This window comes from Eupeodes corollae, chromosome 2, assembly GCF_945859685.1.
Source record: "Eupeodes corollae chromosome 2, idEupCoro1.1, whole genome shotgun sequence".
NCBI lineage: Eukaryota > Metazoa > Arthropoda > Insecta > Diptera > Syrphidae > Eupeodes > Eupeodes corollae.
In genome coordinates this window covers 111,839,338-111,863,439 of record NC_079148.1, presented here as the reverse complement: position 1 = coordinate 111,863,439, position 24,102 = coordinate 111,839,338, and the positions used below count along the sequence as shown (strand labels likewise).

The window sequence follows — 24,102 nt, the reverse complement described above, 5'->3', positions numbered from 1 at the left end:
ATTGTAGTTTGTATCACGTGTATCGAAAATAAAATAACTAGTCATTATGATATTATGATAACTTTAATATGGTTTTGTTTGCAAATCACAACGTGTTTATTTAGGTTAAATTAAGGATATAGGATATATTGTGACTCAGTTTATTTTGTAGGTGAAAATGTTTTGAATTTTGTAATTTTTTTATTGTTAAGCCTTAAAAATGACCTTTAAGTTTCTTGGAACTAACAATTATGTAATTGGAAATGAACAATACGATGATAATGAGAAGGACTGTATTTTTAATTTTCATCTTCAATTCAATTTGAAGGGTGAATTATTAATAAAATAAAGCCTTTAAACTTGATATTATAATATAAAAATATATAATAAATTATCTGATTTAACGCGGCTCCATATACTACACAAATCCTGAAGTTTTTATGGTAAAAATAGGTAAGGTGACCATCCGTTCATAATTATAATGAACAGTTCATTATTTGAAGTAAATGTTCATTTTGAATTATTCTGTGTCGGAGAACATAAAAATGTTCATTAGTTTAGAAATTGCTCATTATTTTTCATGGTTTTATGATTTTTTTCTTTAAGAAAAGCCTTAGCATGAAAACCATTAAATGTTGTACTCTTCTCTAACATTATAATTCGTAGTCTTTCTTTTTCGGAACACTTCCTACTCTCCCAATTACAAAAATCAGATCATATGATACATCCTTACATACGGGGGAAGTTAAACTTATAAGTAGTAAAGTAGTATATGAGCGGGACCAACGAACGACGAATGAATTACAAAATGTCAGTTTATATACGATTGAAGACATATTTTCAAACAAATTCTTAACAAAACGATAGCAATATATGTAGTTTCTATTTAATTTATGATACATACTTTTACTTTTCAATATCATATATTAATAAATTTAAGAAAACAAATTTATTCGTCGCGAAAAAAATTGTAGTTGATACGAACTATCAAACTTTATTCGCGTTCCACATTATATACACTCGCAACGAATACAATAATCGTGCGTACTTAACCTAAAAAAATCATCCGGGTTTTGGTTTCGGTGGTGAATGGGGTTTGGCTGTGGTCCCTTGTCAAACTTCTTTCGTGACGAATTAAAAACTCTCATGTGAAAGAAATGTCAAAATCGACAAATATTCGTTCATTCGTTGGTCGTGCTCATGTGAATAGTGCTATACTCTTACACTTGCGCACAATATGATTTTCACCACTGGAATGAATTTTACCATTGAGTTTTACTGACCATGATAAAAATGGTAAAAATAACTTTCAGTAAATGTGAATTTGGACTAGCTATGGTATTTTGCAAAAGTAATTTTGAGAGTGCACTCCGACTGTTAGAATTATGGCATTTTTGAAAAGTCCTTCACTCCAAAAATAAATGAAGAGCAAGGATTACACTCTTTCCTGGGACAAAGTGTAGTGAAGTTAAATGTATATTATGAAGATGAGAAGCAATATTTCATTTAATGACACTGATGTTTTCGACAAGTTTTCATGTGCAAAAAGTTATGTTTCTTGAGAAAAAATTGTTGAATGGACGGAGAGCCAAATAAGTGCTGGAGATAGGTGTGTCGAAATTTTCAATAAAAAATGATACAGTATGAAAACATTTCAAAAATCGTAGAGATTTGCTTATGCCTTCCTGGGTCTAAGAATTTTCTCATTTTTAAACAATGTTTGGACAAACGAAAAAAAAAACAATATTCAAATTAAAAAAATCAGGTCTATTTTAATTTGCAAATGCAATTATAAATTAAATTGCATCAAATTTTAGAATTATTTAAAAGGAAAGCCAGAAATAATAAAAAAAAGTACTTTTTTAACAATATTAATATATTGTAATTCGATGTCAAAGTTGTTTGACTAGCAAATATGATATAAAAGAGTTTAAGGTTTTTTGTTTTTGTTAATAAGTTAGAGACTGAAAGAATCTGTGTTATTTTTATGTTTGTTTTGTTTATTATCGATAAAAGTTCCCTTTTTGTTTATTTTATAAATATAGCTTATTATACTCTATTTATTAATTCATTTATATTATAATATATTTATTTACTATTACTCAATGAAGTAAAAAAAATCTTTAAAACTGGTCAACATTTTTCAATTTTTGGGTACTGTTCATTATTTTGTCTCGGAAAATATGGTCACCGTAATCATAGGAGACTGGACGATTCTATTTTTTAGGTTCACTAAGATTTTTTTTTAAAAAGGATTATTTTGTACCAATATTATATTTAGTATTATTTATATCAAATTTTAGCTCTTTAAATCTCAATCAATCAGAAAAAAATAATGTTTGTTTTAAAAAATTGAAATATTATTTTTATATTATGCAAATTTGTGTAGTTATTTTTTTTGCAACTTAAACAGCAATATGATATTTAATTGTGTATGCATTAATTTAGAATAATGCAAAATCATTTATTTTTATCATTTCCTTCAATTGGACTAAAAGGTTACAAATTTGGGCTACCAACATTTTAAGCTCGATGGATTGTAAAATATATTAAGAAATCTAAATGTAGTCTAATAATAATAAATTATTGGTTGCTTTAGAAATTTTGTAACCGCATTATTTGAGCCAAAAGTTAAATACAATTGAATTCAGATATTTGAATCCGATTAAATAATTAAAAACTTGGAATTTACATATATATTCTTGGATGAAATGTGTTACCTTAATTTAAAAATAAAAAAAGAAATACATTAATTAAATTGTTCAGTTTATAATTTTAAGCTTTCCTTATATCTCAAAACACTTTTAGAACTATTTTTCCATTAAGCTTGAAATGTTATTTCAAAATCTTAATAAATATTTATTTTCAGCTAAATTTTGTACTTTTTTAATTAAACAAATTACTTAAATTATACAAGAAATTATATAAAATGATTTAAAAAAATGCATTTATGAAATTTTGTACATTAGAAAATATTTGTCTGCCCAGAAAAACTTATTTTGAAAATCTCATTTATTTTAAGAACAAGTGTTTATCTATTTTATATAAAATGTAATATACGTAGTAGATGCTAATAAATCTTTTTATTTCAGAAACAATGTTGTCCCAACTGTTAATCAATGAACTTTAAAAAGTAAAATACCTGTTTTTATAAAAAGTGCAGATCATATATTTTGACGATGTATTAAAGTATTGTTAAAATTATTTTTAAAACAAAAGTCTTCAAAATAATCTTGAATATTAAATTAGATAAATAAATAATTAACCAATACAAAACAAAAACACTACATATAACAAAATGCAGTCGGAAATCGGTATGTGATACGGTCCAAACCACTAATAAAAAATATTTATCTCTGTATGAGTAAGAAAACTGACAAAAACTTAATCAGGTCTATGAATGGATAGGTATAAATTTAAGATTAAAGTAAGATTATGTTTTATTTTATCAATTGAAATTCATAAGTATAAGTAAATATGATAGTGAATATGATTTAAAAAAAATTGCTGCATTGTTTCTCAAAAGAAATTGGTATGCAATGAATTAAATATAAAGTCTCATTGATGAATTTAATTTAAATGTTTAATTTTACTAAATATATTTCATGTTATTGACAAACAACCAAACAAAAACAACAAATCTTTTCCAAACTGAATGCGTTATTTGTAATAAAGGTATTTTTTTTAAGTCCTAATGTTTTGGAGGTGATTGTGTGTATGTGTGTAACTGTACCTATAATTGATACATTAGGTAAGTCATTGTATTGTGTAAAATAAGTAAACAAATGGTATACAGGTAAAGTAGAACAAAACAAATGAAAACAAAACAACATATTTTTACACATTTTTAGTATTTTTTCTAAAATGTACTTCGAAAATTCTTGTACCTTAAAAAAAAAGTATTTAAAAAAGAAATCTGAAATAATTTAGGCATATAAGGGTAAACAAAAAAATATTTTAAAATGTACAATTATAGATACAAAAATTTGAAAATATATATTTATATAAAGTATATATTACATAGAGTACCACGTACCTAAGCATTATAGATTTAGTAGAGACATTAAAAAATTTCTATCATATCAATATGAACAGAAAAACAAAGAATGAAGAATAATAAATAATGTATTTTCTTAGTCATAAAATTAGAGTTTAAATATTAATATGATGAGGAAATGTATTATATAGATATATATTTGTTGTTACAAAAATCAAAAATAAAAATTATTTAAAATGTATGTGGAAAAATTGAATTTTATTTTTATATTATTTCTAGATATACTATACAAATACTCTCATTCATGAAATGTATTTGATGAATCATTCCACTAGAATATAAGCCACTAAAAATGCTATATCGAATCTAATCAATCTAGTTAAACAACAAAGATATACATATGGTTTATCGTATAACATTTTCGCGGACACATTTTCTCATGAATCTCGATCTCTACTCACCGTAAAGAAGCATAGAAAATTGATTTATTCACAATCGATTTTGTGGTTGATTTCGATGAGAATCACGGAGAACGAATTTTTTATTATATTTAATTTAAACAGTACCAATGAAGATCGCACTGTTTCTCGTTAGACTACTGGATTCTATGTAATATAAAAAAGGGGAATAACAAAATATTTAAGAAATGGCAAAGCACGTTTGAACTTTGGTGGAGGTTGTTTTTGGAATAGTTGTTAGTTTGTACGTTTTATTTGAGGTAATGATTAAAAAACGAGTTAGGCACTAATATTTCGGGACAATTGTAAGGATGAAATCTAAACAAAACCAAAACGGAAAATGCTGGCCTCATAATAGGGTCACAAAATAATACTTTCAAAAATAGAGATTCAAAACATATAAATTGATAAGAAAATTTTCAAACTAATTACATATAAAGAAAAAAGATAAAGTGAAACTACAACTTTTCAAAAATAAAGCTTTGATGAAAAACTCCAAGCTGAGTATGCACTTGCACTCATATTGAAGACCCTGAGTGCTACTTTATCCACTTTGAAACTATCAATCAACAAAATGTCTTGAATTTTTGGTGAAACTTCAAATAAATTGTGTAGGATTTTGCAATTGCAGGTCTGTTTTTAACAATTAGTTTTTTAACATTTTGGGAGTGAAAACAATGTCATTACTGAATTGTAAGAATACTTTGCAGTCACAGGACTTTCTTTAACCTTTTTTTTTATTTCATCATAATATCATATCATTCAAAACTCCGCGCCGCTTCTCTTCCAAGTACCGATGTAATATCAATAAAGTTTTCTTGAACAAAACAATGGTGTTGGACTATGCCATTATTTTGCACTACTTAGTCATTATATCACTCTAGTAGATTCTACTGATAGAAAATAAAACATAGTTCAATTTTTAGGAGGCTTAAGCCTGGTTTTTATCAAAATAAAAGATTACTGAAGAAATTTTTTGTTATGTGTATACAATTATAACGAGTTTTCCATTGTGCGGTTTCAAAAGTATCAGGCTGTAATTCGACATCCTTCAAACTAAGTTGTTAAACCAATTTTTTGTACAGTTGAAATTCTGTCGTTTACGCAAACAAATTGTTAAAACCTAATACAAAAATGGTGATTCTGCCATAGAAACAAATCGTGCTTAAGAGCAATTGGAAAAATTGTGAAGAAATTTAAAGATTGTTTACAGATATTGTAGGGCCTGTGCATCATCGTTTCGCTCGTACCACTGAAAATATCGCTGCTGTAACTAAAAGGTTTGCTGAAGATCCCAATGTGTCGAATCCTCGTCGTTCTCAGGAATTAGGATGTATTTTGCATTTTGATAAAAAGTCCAGCTCACACAACAACTGAAGCCAGCTGAGCATTCACACCGTGGTATATACGTCGAATAGGTGCTAGAACAATAGGCGGTGGACGGTGATTATTCGAACAAAAATTTCCTCAGCAACGAAGCGCATTTCTCAAACGAGGGGTATGTTAATAAACAAAAGTGTCATGTTTGGGGTTCTAAAAAAATTCCTCAAAAGAAGCGATGCTTGAATAATGTAGTGTATATATTATTATACATAATGCCAACGTTCAAATTTTAAAATAAAAAGGAAATATCATGAAAGTTAATATTGTATATGTGTTTTATTTACGTTTACTTTTGAAACCGCAAAATGGATAACCCTGTACTTGCTTGAACAATCTGTTATAATTGACAAATTTGATAAATTTTATGTTAAAAAATAGTTTATCTTTATTATTCTATATATTTTATTTCCTACTTTTAAAATAAGTCCCACACATTTTTCCCAAATTCCTACAAAGATTCTCTTTCAAAAATAACGCCTTTTTTCAAAATGTTAAGTTGTGGATATTTAAAATTTTTCGAAGTTAAAAAGCTTTACGAACGAAAATAAATACTAGCTACGCATGGCTTCAAATTCAATAAGCTTTTTCGTAAAAATGTCAACAGGTGCAATATCTCCCAAAGCTCTCTTTTCATAAAATTCATCCACCATTAGTATGTCTGCTGAATTTCTGCAAAAGCTTATAACACCCTCACATAAAAATGATAAAATCGTTCTCTAGACAAACAAGGCCGAGTTCAAAATACCTGACCGGTCCAGCATTATCATGACGACGGGCTATACACAATACACGTACCACACCGGCATCAGCAAACGAAACACGACCATATGATTTTATGCGCAACACGAATTTTCAATTTCGCGCATAAACAAATGCACACCACAAGAAAATCCCCAAAAACTCTCTCTGATTCTCAAAATGTTTTCCAACTACTGGTAAAGGATAGAACATCCATCAGATACTTCGGACGGTATTTATCTCTACCGTCTATAAGCAGTGTATAATAATTTCTTAAACCGAAAACATGAACTAGAGCGACTTTCGGCGCGATGTGGTTAAGAATTGTTTTATCAATTAAATAAAAACAACCTAAAATAATTTCAAGTGCAGACATAATATTTGAAATTCTTTTGCCTTTTTCTTTTTTATTTGAATTAAATTAATTATGAAAACAAATATTAAGAAACAATTTGAAAGCTAAAAGATTGCATTTTTCATCATAAAGTGTTTGATACGAAAAAAAGGTCAATTGCGTCTTCCACCCGCTATAACTCGTATAAAATGTGGGCCCGGTCTTCTCTTATGTGAATTAAAACTGATTTAATGCATATATTTTACATTTACAATTGATAAAAGGGAATTTTTTAAAGAAAATCTTATTCATCAAAGGATACAAAAGCAAGTCTTATAGAACAAAAATTGGATTTGGATACAAATTATTTTTCCTACCGGTATGTACGAAATTTATTGAAAACCTTCGAATGTATTATGCAAAATTGATGTAACATTATTAAAATCCATCAAATCATTACCCGACCAAGATAAATTTAATTGGAACGAAAATGGGGTAGGTAGGATAAATCTCCTCTCTCGATCCTGAGTGCCATAATTTTCTTCTTATTACGGCCATCAAGGGTTTTTTTTATTATATTCTTTCTTAGAACAAAAAGGGTTTTTATGGGCTATGATGGTGAGGAGAGGTGACGGTGAGGCTGAGGGTGATTTAGGTGGAATGTAAGGGTAGGTGGCTTTGAAAGACTTCTGAGTGCACATCATGTTGTCAGAGTGTGCGCTGTTCTATTTGCTTCAAATGACAGCGGATAAAACAACGGCGTCTACCCTACGTGCACACCCTCACAAACAAACACACCTATACTCACACAATAGCATTTTGTTGGGGGTGCTGTTTGCTGTCTGTCATGCATTATTGTTCTGCTGAAGCAAATGCCAAAATGTACCCCCATTCAAACGTCACCTTCAGCACACAACACTCACGATAAATATACGAGTCGAGTACATTTTTTTGTTTGTTTATTTGTTTTTGTATACAAAATATTTCGCCTTGATTGTTTTTCTATCATCATGATTATTGTTATTATACCCGTTTATTATTTTCCTTTCACTTATAAGTCAGAAGGGTGACAAAATCTTTGTGTACAATGAACATGCTGTGTTTGCATTAAAGGGCTTAGATTTCTTTTATTTTTTTCATTGACGACACGATGCTGATGTAAAACGAAAAGGATAGGAAGAGGCCAATATTCCCTTAAGATGAATTCCAAACTGACTGACATGGAATATCTGGCAAGAAATGTGGTTAATAAGAACATTAAAAATGTCGTTAAAAGAATTAATCACTTCCATTCACGCCATAAGAAAGGCTACAATAATTCATAAAAATAATCAACCTGAAATTGTTAACATTCGTCTATCAGTTAACATCAAGTTACACCATTTTGTTTCGAAGAGCAATAAGTTTAACGACTTCAAACCCTTATCTTAAATTTTGGTTACAAGTTTAATTTTTCAATTTAAGGTTCCTGAGTCGTTTAAAATCTAATAAAAATAAAATAAATTATGAATATGTATAAAAATACCAACAAATGAAGTGACGCAACAGTCCGTTGAGAACTAGGGTCTATAGTGACTTACAACTCCTAACCATTCCTGAGTGCGAGTTGCCAGGGATGCAGCGGCCCTACCATTTTAAGCCAAATCTGACTACTTTAAGAAAGCAATTTTCAAGACAAGAATTACTTTTGGAGGATTTATCAATTTCTCGTAGGAGGTAGTAACTTTGAAAAAACCTTTGGTGGCACAGGAAGGGATTGAATAAAAGAATACCTGACACACATTAAAAAAAGCCAGAATTTTAACAGCATGCACACACAATCAATTTTTGTCCTGCTCACTAAATATCTGCATAATATTTAAAATTATTTAAGGAACTTAAAAAAAGCAGTACTTTGAATTTGAGCGTTCTATAGTTCAAGGAGGAATATTCTTTGTCGATATCCAAGGGAAAGTTTTGCTATACGCGGACGATTTAGTTATACGAGCTGAAAATCCTTTCATTCTGTAGCTACAAATAAACAGAGGTGGGGTTTGCATGTAAACACAAACAAAACAAAGATAATGATTTTTGAAGCGCGTCAAAAAAGAATGCTACCGGAAGAGAATTGGTTATTGAGTGACCGTATTAACGTATTGAAGTAGTACAAGAGTTTAAATATCTTGGAGTTATACTTACGCATAATTTAAATTTTTCTAAGCATGTCAAACAAAAAAGCAAAGAGGATAAAATTGCGTTGAGTTTATTATCGCCAAAGTATTTTGCCAATCCAAAAATCGATCTAGTGTCAAAATATCGGGTCTTTCAAGCAACTGTCAACACTTGTATGTGCTACGGTGCTCAAGTTTTTGGATACATGGTTCTCGAGGATTTTGAAGCAATTCAAAGACATTTTTTCAAACGCTTGTTAACATTTCAAAATTCAACAACAAATTATTGTATTTACGTGGAGTCTGGCGTAACGCCAATATATACTTAAAACCTCAAAATGAACTCGGATTATTTAATGAGAGTGATGAAAGAAGTCTTTATAAAACCCTCTTGCTAAGACTATACTGTAATCTAATGACACCCCTTTCAGAAAATGGAGTCAGCTAGCTATCTCACATAAAGCTAACTTAACTTTATTGGAGTTAAATGTACATAGATGAATGGAGCTCTATGTTTGCAAATGTTATTGCTAAAATTAATGAAAGAAATTACAATCAGCATCTCTCTAAAGCTTCGTCAACAATTCAACATCCTCCAGGAACACCTATAGGAACCTCAATCACATATTACTATCAGAAGCTAACTATTTCAACTGACGGAAGCTATAAGTTATATCTTTATAGCACCAGTTGATATTTTAAACCTTAACTATGTGCCTCATTGTGCTGATCTTCCACAAATTTGTAGTTTATGTAACAGAGAAGATATACATCATTTTATTGCTGTATGCCCGATGCCACAGGAAATTCGTCGATTACATTTAAATGAAAGATATGAGATATGAGATATTAAATAGTTCGCTAGGATGGTTCACCCTATATAATTTCTGTAAGCACGCCCTACATTTCCGAAATAGTTCCACAACGTAAAGCCTAACCATTCGGCTAGTTACCATTATTTAAAACTGTTTTATTTTGTGTTTCAAATCACTTCAAAATTGATCTTTTTCATGTTTTAAATCATATTAAAATTGTAATTACAATTAAATCATACCAAAATTGTTAATGTTTACCTATCAGGCTAACATTATTTAAAAATATTTTAATTTTGTGTTTCAAATCATATCAAAATTGTTAATGATTGCTTATTAAGTTTTTTCTATTGCTTAACTAATTTATTTTAGTATACAAATTTAACAAAATTGTTGTATTATTATTATTGTTTTTTTTTTTTAATTTTTAATATTTTTTTTAAATTATAAATTAATTATTTAGTTTAATTATTTTACTTTTAATATTTTTCTTGTATTATGAAATGTCAAATCAGGCAGACGGCAGAATTGCCAAGTGGTTATTCTTAAGCTAGAATTATTGTTAAACTTTAATAAGAAAAAATAAAGATTTTATCTATCTATCTAGTTCAAAAGAGAGGTCGAAAAAAGACTACTGAAGTGGGGAGCACATGTTCTCACATTTAAGATAAATAAATAAATTGCGAGCACATGCCCCCTCCCCCTGGGAAAATATCTATTTCATCTAAAGATTGTTTGTCTGAATTTCGTTCACTTAAAGTTCTTATAGTGTTGTCAAAAACCAAGGTTTGTCTCCTCTTTGTCGATATTTGTAATTAAGTGTTCCACAAACGACATTACACCGTATTAAACATAAAGGCATAGCCCTAAAGTATTTTAAGTTCTGTCAGCACAAAAACACAACCCGGTTGATTGCGTAACTTCTTAGCTATTTAGACCTTGAAATGTATCAAAATGTATTTCGTTGTTCTACCGATATTTTTATAAACAGTGTTCTGTCCAATTAGCCAGTTGCATTCCCCCCCTCAAATAATACAGCCGCAGTACTCGTTCTTCTAGGAATACTCATCAGTTTACCCTTGAGCTCAGTTTCAGACGTACTTTTTTTAACCGCACGTCGAGAATGTGGAATGCTTTACCCAACTCTGTTTTTCCTCCCATTTGATGTTCAGAACTTTAAGACCAATGTGCATCGGTATCTCCTTTTTTATCCTTCCCTATTTTCTTAAAGCTCACATTGTGTTTAAACATTAAACATGTTAAGGGTATTTACAACCCCTTGAGTGCCCGTCAACTATAAAAAAATGATACGGATATTGACAAAATTGTGTTCAGTGATGAGGCCTATTTTCACTTCCAAAGGTTACATTAATAAGCTCACCAAAGAACCATTGCTGAAAAGGTTCTTAAACTTCACTTCTCTGTTTCGTGCGGTTTGATTGAACCTTACTTATTCAAAAGTGAGTCTCGTGTTACTGTTAAGGTGAATAGATTGCACTTTCGCGTTATATTTTATTGAATTTCTCATCACCGAAATTGAAAGATATTGATATCGTTTATTATTAACACCCCAATGAAACTTCTTATTGGAAATTCCTGTAGTTGTGTTATGATTTTCCAAGGAAACGTTTAATATTTGATCATTAATGCGAACACATTTTGAAGAACAGATATGTACTTTCTGTGTTAACCTTTGACTTACTTTATAGGTAAATCGCTTTTACCATATGAATTGAAATTATTTATCTCTTTTTTCGTTTCTCTGGAATTTTTGGGTACCATTAAAATGAAGAAAACGTATACCTCGCATTTGCCTCTGAGTAAAAACTCCATTGCTCTCAATATAACTTATCCTTCTCTTTTTACCAAATGATTAATCGCTTTTTCTAGTCTAAATAATTAAATATTTATGTTTTTTATGAAGGCTCGTTTCTCATACATAGAGTTCATCATCAATGAAAATGTCTTTCCCTCTCCTTAAGTCCTACATTATAACATATTTTATTTATACGGTTAGACGTATGAAAAATAAATGTCCTATTTTTAGGTAGTATAGAACATCGCCGCAATTGTTTCTGTTTAGATAAATAGCTTTTTTTGCATGTCTTTTCCTATGAATTGTGTGTTCTTTTAGAAGAATATTTAGCATATAATTTTTGCTTAAGGTTTGTTCTTCTAATTACGCTGCACGGTAGAGGCCGGCTCGGCGCGGTGGTGTGCCAGCGTTGGCCTCGAGCCATTGGCCAGATAATGCTTGCAGTGTTTTCGCAGTGTAATCTGTAAATTTAACTTATCCCATCTCATCGCAAGATTTTTGTATCTTTTTGTTTGGCATATAATTAACCAACTGATCTATAAATAACTGTTTATTCACCTCAAAGCCAAGAAAGAAAAAAACTATATTATAAAATAAACATGCGAAAATTCCACAATTTATTGTAATTATTTAGTAATCAAATATTTTGTTTGTTTATTCTGATAGACTGTGTTGAAAAACAAAAGCAACAGCAGGCTTATAATTTTATCCTCGTGGAATATCTTAGCGCCCTCATCAGATCTTTGTCGTTAATTTAATTCGTTTACTGAAAAACTCAATACAATAATTATATTTTGAATGCAATTGATAATGTACATTCAGTTTTTATATGTAAATAAAAGTCTTTAGATAAAATCATGTCATATCATAACATTTTCAACGAAATAATTCAATCAAGAGGATATGTTTTTGTTGTTAAAAAGTTGTTCGATATTTACTAGTGATTTGACTTTCCCTTCATTTGTAGGATCGAAAAACGTATTTTATTTCTGAACGATATTTCGAAAATAAAGAAATTTGTAGGTTTTGCCTTAGTTTGAAAATGACCACCAATTTTACGCATTGATTAAATTTCAGAATGCAACGGCTTTCATTTGGACACTGGTCTTTCATTTCTGTACAAAGTGCAAACAGTTGTCCATGTTACGTCAGTGTTTTGACCAATTTTTTAACTTCCTCACTTTGCAATACATGCCGTCATAATTTTTGTTGTGTTCACGGGTTCTGCATCTTGCTTGGAATTAGAAGTAAACAATAGACGCTTGGATTTAGTATAAAATGTCTAGGTTACCACCATTCATGCCGTTGCTTGAACACGAAAATGGTTGAAATTAGTTAGTCAGTAGCAGTCCCATCGAGAAGGGGTAAAAACCCCTGACCCGGGAATTTCTAGGGGCCTGTAAAACTGAAAGCAATGAGGAGAGTGTTTTTTTTTTAATATACTCTATATTCATCATCAACATACCTAATCCCACTCATTTTTAGAGGCCCGAAAATTTAAAATCATTCTTGCTTTCGCAATCGGACCCCTGTTTGCTTGGCGATTTGAGAATCGATTATTATTGGCGTACATTTTGAACACTGAACTATTGAAAAAAAAGTTATAATAAATTGATTCGCTTTTCTTATTTAATTTAACGTAACTTTCAAATTTATTTTATTTTGAAAATTTTTAAAGTCAAAACAAGTGCTTTAAACAAAACAAAAATATTTATTTCGATTTTTGTTCTCATAAAGTTTCTTTTCTTCTATTTTTGTTTTTGCTGGAAAGAAAATTTTGATTGGGTTTCAGGGGACCGGAAAATCCCACGCAAACGTTTTTCAATTGTGGTTTTCGCAATATTGAATAAGTAATATTTTAAAAAGTTGTTTACTGAAGATTTGAAGAATATCAAATCGCTTCAAAGTGTGTATATCAAACCAGCCATACATAAGTTCAATAGATAACATATAAAAGTATGACCGACATAATTATATGCAGGTAGCTAGGATAATTCTTCCACCATTGAGTTTGCTCAATGCTATTTATTCCCAGAACTTGGAGACGATTTTCCCCAACATTTGTATTGCTCTCCGTGTGTGCCGAACGTTCATTTAGCGTCCTTGCCAGAACAAAGAATTTTCATCGTTCGTGCTCATCATAAGATCGAAGCACCTTTGGAAAGGAAATTGAATTTAGATATATTTTTTTGCTGCTCAGAAAGCTCGTTTGCAAAAAGAAAATATTTCGTTGAATGCAAACAAACTCTAATGAAAACATTGTGATAATATATGTATTAATATAAAGAAAAACAATAAACAATAAAGCAATATCGAATTGAATGTATGAATCAGTTTAGGAATCTGATCTACACGCATGTAGAATTATTTTCTAACCATCCTCCATTTCAACTAACCTGGTTGATACCCGTGATAATATTAATCCTTTTTTCCGGTTCACTTTGCAAGCAAAAAATTGGTATTTCCTTTAATTCCAACCGATTTCATGCTATTCGTAATTGAAATTACAACCTACCATATCAGTAGGCTCGAACTTCGAAAAAAAAAGGTAAATGTCGACGGCCCTGGGCCCTAGTTCTCTACAATTTGTAGCTCAATCTATTTGTTTTATTTTTTAACAAAATTTTACAAAATTGTGACAGTTTCAAATCCTTCATTTTATGACTCCTTCCCTTGATTTTTGTTCTTTTCTTAAAAAAAAAATTCTATCACATATCAGACCTTGTTGTAGAGAAGTTTGATAAACAAGCTAAAATGAAACTTTTGACCAAATATTTCAATCAAACAAGGCGTTCTACTTGCTAAAATGTAAAGTTTCAAATTTCTTACTTTTCAGTTGAAAATTCCATTTAATTTTCATTTTAAAAAAGGAAAGTAATCAAATTGATTTGCCCAACGAAGTGTGTAAAATGAAATCAGGTGTTTAAAAAGTTCAACAACATACAAATTTCAAGACCAACAACAAAATCAACCACAATGTTGTTTATAAAGAAAAAAAAAAGATAAGTTAATGCAAGAAAGTGTAAGCTAACTAGGTTTTAGCATACTTGCCATATACTTCCTTCCGGCAGCATGCAATGAGACCGAAGACCAAACACAACAACTATATAGAGGCACTTGAATAATGTGACTTTTATCACCCATTTGTCCTATGGCGGGGTTAACAAGGGTTTATTGGCGTGTGTGAAATTGAATCAGAGTCATTTCCTTCCTTTTTAATGGTTTTTGTTGCTGTCGCACTTGATTTAAGTTATTCAAAGTTCTTGCTATAGCAAAGGACTCATTTTCCCTGTGGCTATGAGGATGGCAATGGTGAAGGCTCTTGGGTTGCAAAAGGGAACATTATAAAAAGCAAAACAAAACTATAACAAAAATAATTAAGTGTTTGTGCCTTTTGAGCCAGAACATTAGAGTTTTGAAGCTATATTCTATAGAATTATAGGGGCGGAGTTTCCGTTTCCCGGTTTAAGCATGCACTCTCGTTAAATAGTCGTTATTTGATTTGAATTTTTGTTTCACGCGATTGTTGTGGTCATCAAGCTACGGGACAAATTACCATGTAATTTTAAATGAAACAAAATAGGTAGTTAAATTCTTGTCGAAAGAATAATTTATGAAAAGGTGTTGAAGCTATTTGTAAAAATTATGATTTATATACAAAACAGTTTTTTTTAGTTTTTTGTTTATTGAAATATTTTGTCTTCAATGCAAAATTGATCAAGGTCTAAAAATAACTGAAACTATTCACTTATATTAAAGCCTTCCTGATTTTTTTTTAATTTTTAAAATATACATATATGAACGTTTCGATGTGTTTTGCTTTACAAAACTTGAATAGCGTTTAATTGCTGAAACCGTAGCCGCTACAATTTCTATTTACATTAAACGTTCTCTGTAAACAATTTCCAACCATATGGTATCTTTTATAAGTAAATACAAGAATTCCGTCAGAATTTGATTTCTATCGCCCATTTTTGTTTTTATTAATTTACCATCATCTTTGCCTCATCGTAAAAGGAAACCAAAATATTACATATAAATACATATTCATTCATGGTCATACAATTAAGCCACAAAACGAATGTGCCCTATTCTCTTCAATAAAGCTTTCCTGTATCACTTTGTGTCTGTTTTTTTTAGGTTCAAAGATATTTTGCTTTAAAACAAAGCGCTTTATTTGTTGTTAAGTCGCAGTGCAGGTGGTCACTAATTAAGCCATTACATTTGAAACAGGTAGTTTTATAATATTCCATGTAGATATTTTATCAAAATTTAATAAAACAGTTTTATTATTAAGGAAGTGTAATATTAAAAATTAAAATATTTAATTGATAACAGTTACGGGAAGAAATAAAACCTCTACTCCATGTGAAAGAAAAATTGTCAACTGCTAGAAAAAGTACAAAAATGTTATGAAAGTAAGCACATTACTAGGTTTTGCTTGAGGTAAAGTTAGGAACGCAGTTAAAAAAAAACACCAAATCTTTCAGAACCTTCCTCGCAAAAAGCAGCGAAAAACTACTCCGGCTGAAGACAGAACATTAGTTAGGCTTTCTAAAGTGGATCCATTTTTGACATCCGTTCAATTAAGAGCCCACATGGAGGAGAACTATAATGTACAATTATCAGCAAGAACCATACGAAGACAACTTCAAGAAAAAAATTTGAATGGACGAATCGCTAGACGTAAGCCCATCCTGTCAAAAAAAAATTTGCTCAAAGAATGAGGTTTGCTAAACAACACCTTTATAAAAGTCCAATTTTTTGGTATTTGTTCGTGTGGAGCGACGAATCTAAGTTTAACGTTTTTAACAGTGACGGAAGACAGTATGAGAGGCGTCCTTCCTTGAAAAAATTGGACCCGAAATACAAAAAAAACTGTAAAACATGGAGGGTTTTCCGTGATTTGGGGATGTTTTACATCATCAGGAGTTGGTTCATTGGTGCAAATTCATAGAAATATGACAGCAGAAATGTACAAGGACATTTTGAACAGTCATTTAAATAGGGTTTATGCTGACAATTTAACTATAGCCTGGATATTTCAACAGGACAACGACCGGAAGTATTGCTCTGGGGCCATTAATCTTAAGATTTGTTAGTAATTTAACGATATTCACCAAAAAGCGGTTTTCTGTCAAAAACAACTTAAATCTTTGTTTTCACCCAGAATTGGAAAAATCTTTAGTTATGCTTTAAATTATTTGCATAAGATCTTTTCTGAAAGAATGAGCTACTATTCATCAGAAATTTCCTTAAAATTCCTGAAATTCGTCTTCAATTCCTTCTTGTTTTATTTTGACGATCATTAATAGTGTAAGGCTTTCTTAAAGTGTTTTTTTTTTTATCAAAATCGATTTTCTATAAAATACAAAAACTATTAAGATATTAAAAATTAAAGGAAATGTACTTTTTTTGCTTTTTCTAAAGCATCAAGAGATTGAAACATGAATTTCAAGAATATAAATGCCCCAAACACAGCAAAAGTGACACTTTTGCTAAACTAATTTAATTTTATATTGAATTGTGCTTTGAATCTATTGTGTACTGAAGTGAAAAAAGATTCTGCTTGTGAGTGGCACATTGAAGTTTCTTTCCAATTTATTTGTTCACCTTAATTTCTTTTTATTTAATTTTTAGAAAAACTATGTACTTTAATGCACCTATTTCCTTAAATTCAAGAACCAAACATTTTTCTCTTTCCAAGTAAGTAAGTTTTGTTGACTTCTCTAGCATCAGCGCCAATCTACGAGTAAGCAGACTGATAACGATAGTAATAATATAGACTCCCGAAAATTGAGTTAAAAAAAACTAAGTCAAAAAAAGGCAGAAAAATCTACATAACAGATTCTGTTTTATTTTCTTATACGAACAAAAATCATCACATTTTCTGGCGAACATTCTCATTGTCTGAATTAATATAAATACTGAAAAGAATGTATCATTTTTGAAAAAAGCTACGTTTCAGCACAATTTCTTACATTTCTGTGTGAAATGCACCAAAAACTCTAAATTTTGTTTTTAGATATGGCATTTAGAGTCCTGTTGGAATCTTTTAATGCTATTAATGGAGTCGTCCGAATTTAATAGTTAGACCATATCTTATCTTGTTGAACAACAGTGTTCTCTAAAAATCTAATAACCAAAGTTGTCTCTTTGAAATATGTAAACGTAAGGTCAAGACACATTATGTTAATTAAATATTAAAGGCCTCCTTTAGAGAAAAGTAAAGAACATCTTTAAGATGTGCTCAAAGACACATCTTTATGTTAAGTCAACCCTGAGTAGGCAGCTTTAGGAGCGTTAAATATAGCAACACGTTATTTTTCAAAAATCTCAAAAATACACATTGTATTTTTATAAAAGGGCTTGATAAATACAATTTTCTCAAAACATTAATCCTCATTTTATCTTTACAGAATCTTAATCAAAATGAATTGGAACGACCCATCTGCTCAACTAAGAGAACAAATCGAAATAACTAAAATATGAAGGAATTTCGAATGTCCATCCTGCAATAAAATCTGGACTATTTCAAGCAGGTAAGTTTAAAAGGTCAACTATTTTGTTTTCAAAATACTTTGTATAAAATATCACTAAGTACATAATGTGTATATAAAACATTTCCATTATAGTCACCAGCACCGGCCCATATTTTACCTACGTCCTATCTACGACGGCGAGCGACGACACAAAATAAGTGTAGCTAAAAATGTTCCACACACAATGGTTGCCAGCGGCATGTGGAAGCCTAGCACCAGCTCTTATACCTCCAGCCCACATTGCCGTTCTGTGGTATTTCTGGCAGAACTATGCTCGGTTTGTGGATAAGCGGTTTTGTTCATGTTCCTGTTGGGATACCGTATTCAAAGGACCCTACGAGTCCGGAATTGCCTCGTACAAACACATGTACTTCAATGCCACCCAGAATTCAATGAAAATGTGGATTTTAACAGTTTTGGCAGTGATTGGACTCTACGAATGCATAAAACAATTGATTGCTCTGATTCTTCAGAATCGTGTCAGATATTCTATGGTATTGCTTTTTTCGTTGTCGATATTCTCTCACTATTATGCGTGGTGGGCGTGCATGAATTATTATAACGACGATTACTACCACCAGTGGAACCATCAATTGTTTTTTACGGTAAGTTTTCATAGGTGTGGGTCGGGATTCGGTATCCGGGGGAAAAAAAGAAATAAATTTCCATATACATAAATATTATGTAAGGAGGAGATATATAGCATTCGTGGTGACATATGACAAAAACGAACTTACGTCAACTTCTTAAGAAAACTCTTAACCATTATAGTTTGTAGGAAATTTATCAATATATAGGTACCTTTGTAGAATTGTAGGTAGATAAATACAAATATTAAATACATATAAATGTGTATGAGAATTTTGTAGAAATTGATATTTATGGAATGACAGCTAGCGTGACAAATTAAACTTTGGAGTTATGTAAGTAGTTTGCGGTTTAATAAGTTTATTTTGTCGATTGTTATGGTTCTCCTAATATTATTTATTTTGTTTTTATGAATGTATTCTTATCAGAATTGACAGTTTAGTGCTTTTTGTTTCTCAATCTTTTATATCCTTTTCTTGGAGTTCAGTTATAGCCCTCATTGGTTTCCATCATTGATCATTTTGTTTCAAGATTAAAACATATATTTTGTTTAATCCGGAGCTTTTCTTTCAGTTCATAGTTAGTTTCTTTCAGTCAAGTATCAAATCCTTTTTAATTAACAGCTTACTGTTGATTTCACATTTCGGAACAAATCATTCCACTGAAAGCTATATATTTTCTTTGTATTCCCACATGTCAGTTGTATACTTTCAAAAATCAACTCTAACCTAAAATGCTTGGTTCCAAGTATTAAATATTTATGTTATGACAGACATTTTCCATGAAAACTATTATCAACCTGTCTCAAAAAATGTCCAATCATAGTTATAACTAACTCTTAAGGATCTATTTTACATTGGAAAAGTGAAGTTCTGAGTAGTTGCAGACCACTTTAATTACTTTTCAGTTAATACCTCCCGTTACGGCAATGTGCGTCTCACATACATATATATCTTTCTCATAAATCTACATATGTATTGGGTAACAATTTGTAAGTTATTCCAATTTCTCAGTGTTGTTAAGGTTTTGACAAACGAGAGTTGAGATAAAAATTCGGCGGCTAAATGTGTAAACGTGCTAAGTCCAATTTGCCAAATTTTACAGGAAAGTGAAAAAACGACTTAAAATCTAAATTATGGTCAGTTTTAGGAATTCTAAAATCCCGTTTCTGGATGTTTCTCTCAAAAAGCATTACATATGTAAAAAACACATTTGTGCCCTAAAGAAATAAATCACACAGTTAGGAAGTTCAACTTTCAGTTGAAAAGAATAAAACACGATCAGCTGACATTTTGCCTTATGTAGACTTGACTTGATAGTTAGGAACATTTTTCTCGACTAACTTTCCAATCAATGTTTCAATAAAGTTGTCTTAATTGGAAGACAATTTTTTGGCATCCAACCAATCAGATACTATAAACTCGCCTTACCTTTAATTCCCTAATGTCGTCTGAACCTGCCCACTGTTAAATGTCAGATATCTTTGATATTGGGAACCTCATCCATCCAGTCAAAATGTATGGAAACAAAAGAACTCGTCGACACGTCGATTTGACAGGAACGAAATGTTCTTTTTTGCATTGTTTCTATAAAATGTATATATTTGTCAAATAAAAAAGCGTACATCAGAAAACGCAATTTGTTTTTTTCTAATATGTACATTCGATTGAAGATCCATGCGTGAATGGCACGTCAAAAATGCTTTACGTACAATTTTACAGCTGCCAAACTCTTGTGATTATTATTATATGGCCACTTTCGAAATTATTTTTTGTAGCTGTTGTTCCATGGGAAAAAAAAATCAGATGTAAGTAATAATAAATATTGCAAACTGTGCATATGTTAAAAGTAGTAAAGTTTGATTTTGAGAATTTTTAAGGCTTGTGTAATGCGTAGATAATTCTCCCTGTTCCCTAAGTCCAATTCACATCAAGAGTTTATATTTTTAATAAACTTATTATTCTCACAAAGTTGCTTAAATGAGTTAAACCGTTGTTTTTGTTTAGCCAAGTGAGTATGTTGAGAGAACGTTTTCGTTGCTCAAATTGTCAAACATCTTTTTTCGTTTCCGAAAAATATGACCAAATGGAATTAAAAATGACCATTTGACCCATAGACACACCATATCTGAGATGATCTGATAAATAAATATTTTTTAAAAATATAATATCTCAACAGACTATTTTAATTTGCATAGAAATTTATAAAACTTTGTTGAAAGTATTACAATTATTTTTTTCCATTTAAAGTACATATTTTTTTTTAATAAAATTCAGAAAGGTAAATTTCACCTACCCAAGATAGCCTATCCAACTAGGGGTTGAACGCAATATGTTCCTAAACCTTGAAACAATTAGATAATTCCCAAATATTTGCATTGAATACGAGGATAAATTATAAAATTATATGAAGGGCTATCAGTTTAAGAGCTTCAATAAGTTCTAAGATAAATCACATTCTTAATGGTTTTATGTCCAGTTTTCAGTTTAATTTTTCCTGTACCTAACCTTATTTATTCCTTCTTTTTTCTCATTTTAACAACTATGTAATAACTGTAACTTGTGCTTTCCAGATAACCGAACTTATATCAACTGTGATGATAATGCATCTAGCAAGCACCAACAATGCCGTCACATCGAAGAAAATATTTTGCATCGTTGGCATTGCCCTGCTACACATAGCAGCCAGTAGTTTCGATCAATTTGTTATGAATGTGATTCGAGGTGAAGGATATGCCCATCAAGTAGTACGAGATATTGGATTTATGATTCCAGATATATTACAACTGCTGATACCACTTTGGCTATTGCAACAAAGCCGCAAGGAGTCATATACCACACGGCCATTTTATCGGGATCGAACTCTTCACAAGGACATAATTGCTATGATGTTCTTTGTCCTATCTCTATTTACAGTGTGTTCGATTCTGTGATGAGATATAGATGCATATGAAACTTTGTTTAACACATGGAAATGATAGAATTTGAGAATGATGTACCCCACTACAAGTTGCTATATACAGTACACCTAACGTGTAAGTTCATAGGCTCCTTCAATTGTTTTAGTTTTTTTGATAATACATAGTGTGTTGTAGATTTTTAATATGATATCTATCTAAATATTAGATGATCTGAAAAACTGCCTATATTTAGTGTGTGGTCAATGTTAGTTTTAGTGAGTTTATACCTAGTGATCAAAGTTACATAAAATGTACAATTAGAGAAAAATATAGCGAAAAGAGGCATAAAGGGTTCGATTCATAAAGTTTAATTATTATTTTATTTAAATAACAACAAAGTAATATTTTTTTTTTATTTCACTAGGTCTTGAGGTTAGAATTTATAAAAACATACATATCTTTACTTTTAAATATTTTTTTGTTCAACTCTGGAAAAATATCAAACAAAAATATACTTAATCTACATACATATGTGTATTTTAGTTCCAAGTTTTGTCAGTTTAATTACTATTTATGACATAATAGAAACTTGAACTAAATAATACAACGTAGATCAAAAGAGCACCATTTCTGATTTTCTCACTGACAAATTTAGTTTTAACTACAAAAATCTAAAAATCATATCAATAATATAAATATTCTGAAAGAGTTTTTGTTTTAGAAAAAAGAAAATTCAGAAATTTTCTCCTGGATTTGAAACTTCATAGCCATCAGAATCAAAAACAGTCTTGATGTGGGATCCCAGATTTTAAGGGATTTCGGATTGCTATATAAAAACAGCTAAGGTTGAAATTTGTTTCACATTTACATTTTGCTATAAACGATAGATCCAAATCCCATTATGATTGAACCAAGTCAAGTCATTTTTAGCTATTTGGATATCTTTATTTACTAAAATCTGTTTTTAAAATTAAAAGTAGTCCCATCTGTAGAATGGCTAGAGATTATTTACCCACCGATATCAATGTTTTAAATATACTGGTTTTTGAATAATTTTGTTAACAAAAACCGCTCCTTCCCCTTATATAAAAAGTCAATTGAAATTTTAGACTTAATGTCATAAACTAGTTGATAAACATTTAAAGACTCTTTCAGCACTCTATTTTAATGAGAGGGCTATAATAATTCGTATTATTAATCCCGAGAATTTATTAGGATTATTCTTATTAAAAATTTCAAAAACGAAACCCTATAGAAAGTTCGAAAAGATAAAACATATCGAATGAAACAATTTGTATACAATGAAAGTAGAAAGCTTTTTTAACAAAAATAAATTTAAAAAGATAACATACAAACATAAATATTTTGTTTAAGAGTGTTAGTTAGTCATAGTTTAATGTTTACTTTTTTATTTATTATGAAAAAAAAAACAACAAAATTAAATATATATTAAATTTAAAAACCTATATACAATAAACAATAAAACAGTAACTTACAATGTGTCCCAACAAAATAATTGTTGTTCGCTAAAATGATATTTTACAACTTTTTAACATTTATGTAGATATGGATGTGATGTGTTGTTTTGTTTTGTGGAGAATATCTTCCCATTCAAACTTAGCTCTAAAATTCAATAGAATGTACTCGTTATAACTTTTGTATTTATTTTTATTATTTATTTTAGTAGATTTAAGAATAATTATATCACGGCTTAGTGTGAGACCATTACAAAAAGACTTCCAAAAAACAAAATAGATTTTTATTTGATATAAAATATTCTATATAGATACAAATATGTATAAGATATTAAATAAATATACATACATAATTAAAAATCAAATTATAGAATTAAACAAAAAAAGAATAAATAAACAAAACAAAAATAATTTCTTTAATTTATAGTTTTTTTTATATAAAATAAAAAAAAAAAACATAAAAATAAATTTTAAATTATTTAGAAATAGTTGCATGCAACAATTGTTAGTTTTTGATTAGTTTTACTGAAGAAACAAAATAATTAAGACAATATTAATCAACAATTACTTACACTTGTTTCGTAACGAATTATCAAAAGTAGAAAGTTTTTTGATAATTTTTTACATTCATGAATTTTTAGCAATAAAAATAAACATTACCTTCAAATAAATGGAATGATTTAATTTTTGAAATTGTTGGTAGAGCAGCAACTCTAGATGTTTAATTTTTTGCTAGTTCTTACAATACCAAAAATAAGAAATCTTTATTTTATTTATCTATCTTCTTGCATATTCAAGAATAAGGGATTTTTAACTCAATATTTATATGGTATTTACTATTATCCCCCTAACCACCCTTTGTACAAAGCATAACGGTAAACCTAATGGTATTCATGTTTTTAAATTGTATAAGGGTATTCATGCATCGAGA

General features: G+C 29.9%; 1 protein-coding gene across 1 annotated transcript; it reads left to right on the top strand.

The window, feature by feature from the left end:
• Positions 1 to 6,811: 6,811 nt before the first annotated feature.
• Positions 6,812 to 23,847, top strand: LOC129948085 (uncharacterized). Its single transcript, XM_056058906.1, has 4 exons — positions 6,812 to 7,268; positions 18,087 to 18,209; positions 18,303 to 18,814; positions 21,370 to 23,847. The coding sequence occupies exons 3-4, from the start codon at positions 18,380 to 18,382 to the stop codon at positions 21,727 to 21,729; spliced, it is 795 nt and encodes a 264-aa protein (XP_055914881.1). The 5' UTR covers positions 6,812 to 7,268; positions 18,087 to 18,209; positions 18,303 to 18,379; the 3' UTR covers positions 21,730 to 23,847.
• Positions 23,848 to 24,102: the final 255 nt, after the last annotated feature.